This window comes from Aphelocoma coerulescens, chromosome 8, assembly GCF_041296385.1.
Source record: "Aphelocoma coerulescens isolate FSJ_1873_10779 chromosome 8, UR_Acoe_1.0, whole genome shotgun sequence".
Lineage (NCBI taxonomy): Eukaryota > Metazoa > Chordata > Aves > Passeriformes > Corvidae > Aphelocoma > Aphelocoma coerulescens.
The window spans coordinates 27039853-27050298 of record NC_091022.1 but is presented as its reverse complement, the minus strand read 5'-3'; the positions used below and the strand labels follow the sequence as shown (position 1 = coordinate 27050298).

The 10446-nt window shown below is 41.8% G+C and overlaps 1 protein-coding gene across 1 annotated transcript in view; it reads right to left on the bottom strand.

Annotated features, from left to right (window-relative positions):
* Nucleotides 1-468: 468 nt before the first annotated feature.
* Nucleotides 469-10446, bottom strand: part of RNF11 (ring finger protein 11) — a 31219-nt gene continuing 21241 nt past the window's right edge. The window contains exons 2-3 of the mRNA XM_069023385.1: nt 2934-3103; nt 469-2565 (exon numbers count right to left, since the gene is read on the bottom strand). Coding sequence (XP_068879486.1) covers nt 2394-2565; nt 2934-3103 — 342 coding nt within the window. The 3' untranslated portion in view covers nt 469-2393. The remainder of the gene's footprint in view (nt 2566-2933; nt 3104-10446) is intronic.

Here is a 10446-nt window from a genome sequence, read left to right as displayed (position 1 = left end):
AATTCAGGTTATACATTATTTTGCATTAAATTCAGATCAATTAGTCTTTGAATTAGAAATCACTCAGAACAGTATTGTACCTAGAAACTTGAAAAATAATTGATTTATTTGTTATATTTACACATTTGTCTTTAAGCTAAACTTTGAACTTTTTTGGACTGTTCTTGTGTCATCAGCTCCAGTTTTACCCCTTCACATCTTTTTGCTATTTAACAAGTACTTTAATAAAAGTAATTTCTTCCCTTAGCCCAGTCAGTATCAAAGTTCAGCTGCTCAGGTGCCAGCTGCCTAGGAAAGCATTCAGCTCAGTAATCTATCACTTTCTACTTCTTCTAAATCTTTCTTAGTCAAGTCTTGTAATAAATAAAGACTAATACCACCATGACAACACTGTTTTTTTCAAATTATTCATTTGCCAGTTTTAACAAGATAAAGAAATGAATACTTAATGTGGACATTGTTTTACCAAAAAAAAAAAAAAAAAAAAAAAGAACCCAACCCCTGAAACAAACAGACAAAAAGGAGGACACAAAGGAACACACACGGAATGATGAAAAGGAACAATGATATTGCACAACTTCAGGTCTCTCTTCCCAGATTTTGATCCATGTAATTAGGTATGTATGAATTCAGCAAAAACATTGTGTCCAGATAAATGTGTGGCCATTTGAGTGAATTGAGAACTGCAGAGTGTTTTCAGTTCCTTTTGACTGCTCCTTGGAGTTCTTCTCTAAGGGAGCAGGGTGCTGGCAGCTGCAGGAATAACAAACAAATGTTGACTCTCCGTTGTGCTGACCAGTTATCCATAACCCACAGAATTACAATTCTCCTCTACTGTAAATGCACTAAGTCCTCCAAGGACCTGGGTCTTGAAACAGAACTTGCTGTATCAAGAACTCAAACTATAGCTGAAACACAATCAAAGAACATCCCCCTGTCTGCTGTGGTTAGCTTGAGACTGTGTTTCATTTCACGAGACCAGGGCTTCTCACTGTGTCAGGGTGGCACTGAATGCATAGAAGTCACAGTAGGTACATTAAGGGAGTGGGGGAGAAGAAAAAAGGGAAAAAAATCATGCTAAGTGGAAAAAGGTCTTTTCAGCTACACTCTTTGCTGGAGTCTCTCATAACAAGCACATACTGTTTGCTACAGAAATCAGGAAATTGTGTCATTCTGGCTATAGCAGGACTGTTTGCCCCTCCACTGCTACCCCAACACTCTGTGTTTATATAAACTTTGCATTTACGTGCAGAACAAAGTCTATTTTTCTCCTCTCTGTGTTCATTCCTGTTCAGTGGACTGATGTGTCAGCCAGCAGGGCTCAACAGATACATTTAATCCAGGAGACTGAGATACAGTATGTTTATTCTTAACTTCTGATAGCCTAAGAACTACAAGAACGAGAGATGCAGTATCCATTTGCTATGATCCAAGACAACCATTTTTAGGAAGAAAAAAGTAGAATAAGCAATCAATGCTAACACTACATTAGTTCCAAATATTTTTTTTTTTTCAGTTATGGCAGCTTAACTATTTATTGTTCATCCGGCCCACTTTTAATCTGATCAAGTTAAAGGTCACATATTAAAGTTTAAGGACTGTTATTTCATCAAAACCGAAGGAAGTTATAAAAAAACCCCATGAAACCACAGTTTCACTGCAGGACTTGTGTCATATCTTCATAATCTGCATCACTTGTAGAAAAGGGATAATGCATCTCAGTTTGCTTACAAGCTAGGAGATCACTTTGAAGTCTGCATATTCCTAACTGCAAACAAAATATAGCACTTTTAACAGGTTATAAATAAACTGGTTTTCAAGCATAGAGCCAGCCCAACAATAACAATACACTATTAAAAAGACCTAAGGCAATGAATTCCATCTCCAATGGAAAAAAAAAAGAAAAAGAACTGTGCAAACAAGCTTAAAACTATTTCTTTGTGCCAGTGTTATAAAATGTAGATTTCAATAAAGCCTTGACCCAAATGCCAGGACTTGTGAAAAGAATCAGAACAGAACTGGTTACTTTATTTAGGAAAAAAAATACTCTTATCTTGCTGCTAATAAAATTGGATACACGCAGTTTTAACATTTACAGTTGCTGTAACACTTTACACAATTCCTATATATGGGTGTAAGAACAAACATTAAAAGACAATGGTGGGTCAAGGCTTTACATTAAAAATAACAACCTACTTTTCTATAGTCTCTAAAATACTATGTTTTCCAATATTCGCAGCCATTCAGGAATATTTTTTTATTTATTTATTAGGAAATGTATACTTTGTGCATGATCTTAATTCCTAATTCCTGGCTCTTTGGGCTGAATGACAAAAGGATCAAACCCATTGAAGTGGATGGTCTCCTTGAAGGTTCAGTAGAGAAACCCTGGCTCAGTTAGTCTCATATGATGAAAGCAGTGCTGCATCCACTGGCTCCATGCAGGATGGACAGGTAAAGGATCTCATCAACCAGTCATCTATACAGTCCAGGTGGTAAATGTGCATGCACGGCAGAAATCGGATAGGGTCCCCATAAACAAAGTCCATCATACAAATGACACATCTGGGGGGGAAAAATAAAATATTTAAGCTGCTGTTACCAAACTGGAAATGAAAAACAGTAATATCTATTTCTGGACGCTTTTAGTATTTGTAGATGCTGTGAGGGGTATCCTTGCATAAGATAAAGGAAAGAGCCTCAGAGTCATAGAGTGGTTTGGGTTGGAAGCGACCTTAGAGCCCGTGGAGTTCCAACCCCCTACCCTGGGCAGGGATGGCACTCACCACCATCAGCCTTTCTTTTAGAAAACTACATGAAATTACCGTCCCTGAAAATAAGGCAAACCCAGGATGACAAGGTCAGGTTTCCCAGGGCAGCATCACAAACCAAGGCAACAGCCACATCCCTTCCATTCAGTCCCTGGGACTTACTCTCGGATCTTCTTCTCGGAGCCGTCTCTGCCGGGGTCATAGACTCCTTTGGGAAGGTGCTGGATGAGGCCGATCCGCTGCGCTATCCGGATCTGCTCCTCCTCCGTCAGCTGCGTGGCCAGGCGAGTCTGGCTCGGCGTGGGGTGATACACAGGAACAGGCACCTGCTCCTAAAATCAAAATACTTCCATTAAAAACCACCTCCGAGGCTTTCCTAGCCTTCCACAGCACAGTACAATTCACAGTCCTACAAATATTTGTACGAACTCCCACTCCTACTTTGCAATTTTGGGGCTATAATTATATTGAGAATAAGAACTGAGGGCAGTATTTGAGCAAGGAGCTGTTCATGGTGGTTCTCTGCAAAAGCTTTTGATCTCCAGGAATTGTTCATACAGGAGACACACGGACAAGAAACTCCACATGTCAGCAGGCAAATAAACCTTACAGGCACCTGGGAAAGTGCTAAGGTACAGAACTGAGCAATGTAAGGACTGAGGAAGAGCCCCCAGTATCTGCAACTGAAAGTAGATTCTATTTTTTTTTTTTTTTTACATTTAGGAAGAATTCTTTGGCAAGATGAGGACACTGCCTACTCTCAAAATTTTTAGAGAGGAAGGTTTTACTTATTCTGTAGTAACTAAAATTTATGTGAACTGTTTTGGGCCACACAAGCTTAAATCCAGAACTGTAGATTTAATTGTCATGTGTTAAAAGAGTGTCACCTGGATAATACAGACAACAGCTTAAGTAAGTAATCCAAGTTTTATGTTTCTTCTCATATACTAATATGAATTTACAAGTTCTCCCAAGCTGGATTCAACTATTGATATGTTTGAGGTATATATTTTCAAAAAAAATATAGGCAACATACAGCTATTGTGTAGTCCTTCCTCAACCACATGCTCAGAAGCTGCTTTTGAATATTAATGAACTTTAGATCAGATATTTTCACTAACATTTATATTAACATGGTATTTCATTTACTTGCTTTTAAAGCATTTTTTGGTACATAAATACCAATTTTGAACAGGATACACTATTAGGACAGTATTGGCCACTATCCATAAATCTGCTGTTAACAGGGAGGCAATTTCTTGCAAGAGGTCCATTTTAATGGTTCTTCTTAAACAACAGAAAAACAATCAACATATAGATGTGTCTGAAAATAAACCTGCTGCATCAGATGCACAATGCACCGAATCATCTGTTTGGCAAATGCCAAATTTGCTGTTTCAGGGGACACTGGTGCAAGCTGAGCCAGCCGAGGACAGGTGTGTGCAGCTGAGGCAGCACAGGTCACCTCCCACATGTAACATTGCATTTGTCAAACCCAATAAAGCCCTTCTCCTTTCACTGCCAGGAATCACAGCAAGTGGACAGCCAGCCAGGACTCCTGGAAGGCCAGGAGAAAGCTGTCCCAGGAGTGAGCAGCCTCTTGCTGGTGTCACCCAGCAGCAGAAGCCCTTGCTTGTGAGAAATGCTAATTACAGATACAAGTCTGCCCGGCAATTCTTCATTGAACACAGTGCCTGCCACTGGCAATTCAGCTGTGGGGTAAAATTCACAGTCATCTCTTAATTTAGCTACATGAGGATTTCCCCCTCTGATTTCCTGGCAGAACTCAGAGGAATTATGAGAAGGTTCAAAAGACAGAACGCCAGGGGTTCTCCAAGTGATTAATTTCCTGACTACTCTGAACTATATTTCACAGAATCACAGAATTCTTTTGGATCAGCTGCCTTTTAGTGTTTTAAATTATCTAAAGTATTCTCTAATCATCATCTGGAGAGAGAAAAGCACCAGCTGAACCTAGGACTGGCCTGTCAGATATAACAGTGTTCTGAAAGTGCTGCCTTTGGTGCCAGCAAAATAAAGCATTTTCCTCTGACAAATGCTGCAGACCCTCTGCACTGAACACTTCAGCTCGAAGCAGAGCCTGGTCCTGGTTTTATGTTTCAAGAACTTAACACCACAAACTATCAGTAACTTTTTTTTTTGCTCAGGGCTTTGCTGTACTTCTTTGAACAGGTTATTAAAGCAATAGCAGAAGACATTACTGCTACCTCCTTTACTTGTTACACAGATGTAGAGAACACTCTCTCAGGAGAGAGATCCTCCTTCACATCTAGGAAAAAAAGAGGAACAGTACAACAAACCACAGGCACAGCACAGGTTGGTGCCTACGTGGGCAGGAGGAGGGGAGGAAACTGTACTTAATACAGCTCCCCTGGCCTAAGCCACAGCTCCAAGTGATAATGCAGAAATTTGATGAAAGGCAAAAACAGGAGGACAAAAGATCCAAGAAATCCTCAAAATGTCTGAAAGTAGCAATGAAAACTGACAGCAAATATCTTTAACAGAAGAACAGCAAACTGATCATCTCAGCAAAAATGATGCAGCAAAAGGAAACCATTAAGTAAGAATCTGCTGTGAGTTAGACCAGTCACATCTGGACAACTCTGAAGTGAGCAACAGTCACACACTGCCCAAACAACAACTGCCTTGGTTAAGTTTTGGACAGGAAATTAGCACAACTTTTAAACCTGTGATAGGCCAGACAAGAATGAAACTTCATTCTCTTGTTCTAATCTTCTACAGGCCCTTGTGAGTGACCACTGAGGGACCCTGTAGCTGGGGAAGCCACTTGTGCATTATTGCAGTGCCCCTCTCCCCTGGGTGTCACCTTCCCTGCAGAGGGGCTGGAGGGACCCCCGGCTCCCTTCTCGTGCCAAACACACCAATGCTTTCCCGACTGCCGGCACTGGATGGAAACTCCTCCCTTTGGCATCCCGTCTCAGGTTCCCTCCCGGCACAGCCACCCCCCGACGTGTCTGACACAGCCCATTAAGGCAGGAATTTATAGTCACCAGCTGGGGGCTTCTACAATTTCACATTCTAGACAAGAACCTCTTGTCAGAGGAGTAACTGGGTGAAAATGGTGGTGTCTTTCACCACGACGTCCTCACGCTCGTGAATGCAGAGAACTGGGGTTGGTGTGGCTGTTGTGAAAAATGCATAACAAATTACTGTAAATAAACCACAGAGACCACTCGATACCCAGGCACTGAACACGCTGCCTTGGTGGCACTTTGATCTCCCCCCCGACTGCTATTAAAAGCCTGCCCAAACTGAGCCCTGTACATGAATATACCAGGGAAATGAAGAACACAGCCACACACGTTGCAGTGTCACACTATAGGGTACATTGACACTGATGCTTTCAAACCAGCCCTCTCCCCCCCAACAGGTAAAAAAAAAAAAAAAAAGGTGTTCATACCTGTATGATTTTAGAACTATTTTAAACTCTTTATTCATGAGAATCTGAGAGCCCAGACTTCTCCAACTGCGAAGTGACATCCCCAGGTCCTTCAAAAGACCCTGAGTGGAGCAGAGCTCCTGCCCCCCTGGCAGCCCCTTGGGCACACACCCAGCTGGCCCCGCTCGCAGCCACGTGGCAGCTGCAGCCCTGGGTTTCTCCACTACCCAATATCTGCAGCAGTTTGGGGAGTTAAGCTCACCCAACAATAATTCCAAGCCTCCTTTTAGGACGGAGTGCAGCCCTCCCTGTTCGGGTTTATCACCCCTTTGCAAATCCTTCACAGTTTATAAAGGCTGCTTTCACTGACCAAGGTCCTGCTCGCTCCAGGGTGGGTGTTCAGGGGTAACGACTCAAGACTGCACTCAGCTCACATTTGTAGCCAGGGGCCCCCTGACTTGTGTGTATATAAAAAAGATTGTATTACCCAAGTAATTATTATTTTACTCCAAAGACGAGCATGAATTTATTGCTCTAGTGTCTCACATTTCTCTTATCGACCATGGAAAATGTTTTTGCAGACAAAATTACAAAATACTGAACTTCTAGCCAAAGTCTGTGTTATTTATCATTTGACAAAGATGTAAGGCACTTCAAGCGAAGATGAAATTTCACGCTAATTCTATTACTATGTGCAAAAGCCCCTAAAAAGGGCCAAAACAAATAATCAAATCCACATATTACTGTCAGGCAATGAAATAAAAATCACTTTCTGGCACTTAATTTGCTTTAGTCAATTATTTTTTCCCCATAAGAATTCAATAATGATGAAACACCCCAGATGGCCGTAATCCTGGAGATACACAACTTTCTCTGTTCACAAAGTTAGTGGTATCAGCAGAAGTTTCCCTGACTTTCTGTGCACAGAAATCATTCACTCCCAATGTTTATTCAGCCCTTAAAAACAGCAGCATTAATTCAGACTCAAGGACTACAGCAGGGTTTGTGTCTCCATCTCACCCCAGCTCCTCCTCCTTTGGGGGAAAAAAAATCATAGAGGGCATCTGGAGGTCTGCATGTCTCACTCCTAATGAAAATAAACATTTTCACACATGGCCTAAAAGGCCCAGAAACTTTCTACACACAGATTTCAAAGCACACTTTGGATTCTTGACTAGAAAAAGGAGGTTTCACCAAGCATGGTTTTTAGTTTGAAGTTTCCTCATCAGTGCAACTTACTTTAGTTATTTATGCTGCTGCAAATCTACTTTTCTCTTGTTTTACAGCCTTTTTGTCTTGTTTTTGCAAGTACCATGAATTTGTAATACTCTGAAAACAGGTCAGTGGTAGATCAGAAACTCTTAATCCCTGGATAAAGATTATTTTAAGATCCCTCTATACCACATATCACCAGTATGTTATCAGGGTTTTTGCTTGTTTGTTGTTTTTATAATTGCACCAACATGCCCAAATTATCCTTTCAGGATGGTCAAAGGTGAGATGAATAATTCCTAACATCGAATAGTTCCAGAGGTTAAAGCCTCACTGCTGTCCCTGAGATCCTGTCTACAGCCACCTGCTGTCCTCTACTGATTGCTTTGCCCCGTTTCCATCTCTGAATTTTCCTCCTCACCTAATCCAGTGCTCTGTGTGTGTGTCTCACCCTGGGATATTAATTTGCATTTTATCACCAGATCAACAGTGTATCTGTTAATTCAGTCTGACAGAGGAGACAAACACCTCCCTAACTATGTTTATCCTACATCTTTTTTACACTTTTTAAATGCCAGTAGCTGTAGCGCTTACGCTCCTTGCGGTTCCTGCCTAATTAATTAATGCAAATATAACAGTTCCATTTGCATTTCCCCAGCTGTTCCCACAGCTCTGTTCTGAAACCCCTTTGACTTGCAAACGTCCTGCCTGGAACAGGGTGTCTGAAGGCAGCTGCCCTGGTTCACACACACCAGCCCCCACCACTGCAGCCCCAGCAGCCCCATTGCAGTGCTCATCACCCCTACACACAGCTCAGCCTTGCTGCTCCCCACCTTTCTCACCTCTAAGAAGAGCAGAGAGCCCAAATAACTCACCTAAATATGAAAAAGCTCAGTTTATAAATGTAAAGTCAGAAGGTGAGAAAAAAAAATTGTGCTCTTTGAGGTCTTTTTCAAAAATTCCTGCTGAATTTGATGACATTTTCTCTTCTCACCACTTTATTACTCATATGGAACTTGCTAGGATGATGGTCCAGGGACCTCTTCTGTGAATGTCATTCTGATCAGGGTGAAAAAATTCAAACTTCATCCATATGTGAATACACATTCTGAAATAATATCCTCCCCCAAGAAACATTAATGTAAAACCACGCACCATTATAATGTGCATTATACGACAACTACAGCTTACTTTAATAATCCTTAGAATATTACAAGCAGCCTGCCAACTATAAAAGCCTTTTTCTGCCATACAGAAGAGAACAGTTAATTTATAAAGGTGAATAGCAGCTGCTATAAAACATCATGTAATGAAATTGTTACCCAATTTTTTTATATTTCTGCTGCTAAGTAGTCACTCAGTATGAATAACTGCAACAGCTGAGTACTTAATGCTTTCTGAAAGAAAAATCCCCTCCTCTCCCCTCTCCCTTTTGGAGGGGACATCTGGGACAGACAGATCAGATACATGCACTCATACACTTCCCACCATGGTGCTCCTAAGGAAAGATCACTAAGAAATCTGGCATTGTAGGAATTGGGCACTGTAAATATGGTTGGTAATTAACATAACAACAGAATGAGGAACCAGTCTGCACGAGAGGAGAGGAACCTGCAGGATCTGTGCTGTGTTTCTCCAGCTGTTGACTCCAGTTAAGAAGCAACACCTGTTTTGAGTCATGGATCACACTTCAGAGAGAGGTGTTTTTTGGTGAAAGCCACGGTGGTTCTGCAGAGATGGCACAGCCTCATTCACACTGCAACCAAAACTGTAAAATTGTCCTGTGCATACTTCACAATTGTTCCACTAAAATTACTGGCAAATAAATGTATCCAAGGAGTTGGAAAAGAGTAGCAACCATGAAAGAGAGTGAGTGACTCCTGGCTGCTGACTCTAAAATATCACCTGTCCCCTGAGCTCAGCTTTGCTACCAAAAATAGGGCTGGGGCAGAGAGAGAGGAGATACAAAGCAGATGTATCCTGCCTGCTGCTTTCCTAGACAGTGACAAGGGCTGTGAGAAAAGGCCTTTCAAGTTTTGTCCCTGCACTGTCACACAAACCCAAAAAAACTACCAACCTACTGCCGAGACAAACAGTTGGCAGTGCCCTTTCAGCTTGGCCAGAGCAAACCCAGCCTTACCTGGCAGATGGAAATCACCTGCAGCTCTGTAGAGTCACCTGCTCTGAAATTTGATTAAGCATCAAGGCAAACCTAAACACAAAAGGCTAGCAAGAAGGAGTTGTAGGGAAAAAGCAGTAATTAAAAAGCAGTAATTAATCCCTGGAAGCACAATCTCCTGACACAGCCAGTTTTTACATTTCCAGGCTGCACAGCAGGTTTCTCTGACTCAAGGGCGTCAACCTTGGGTACTGATGGTTCCACTTGCTGAGTTCTTGTTCACCAGCCTGTATCAGTTTTAGGTGTCCTCGTTCCTTCCTCCAGAGATCCCACCAAACATCAGAGTGTGAATTTTTTCAGGAAAGTCAGTAACTTATATACCAACATGTCCCAGACCACTAAATTGCTCACCAGAGAACTGATTCCATCCCTCCAGACAGCCTCACTGACAGCTCAACTTACAGCATCAAGCCACAAGCTGTGAGAGATAACAAAGCCCTCTTATTACAGCTCCTAGCATGTTTATTTTAATAGGCTCTTTTTTATATTGAGAAGGAAAAGATTCATAAACAATTTATTAAAATTCATGCTTTTCTGTCAGGCTGCTGCAGTGAGAAAAGCCAGGAAAGAACAGTTGCACCTAAACATTAAATTAAGGATACTCAGACACAAAATGCAACCTCCTGAGAGTGGTACACCCCAGGGACTACAAAGCAAAGCAGCTGGGGAGGGAGAAAATCTACCAGAAGGTGCCAACAATCAATTCTGCAGCTGGTGGTGGAAGAACAGCACATGAATGTGGATCTTCCTACCCCATAAGCAACCCCACATGTGTGTTACTGGTACATGGTCTCTCCCACTTATGCCAAGTGGTTCTTTGCAGAAACCCCTCCTTAGGCCTGACAAGAGCAGACAGTTATTAC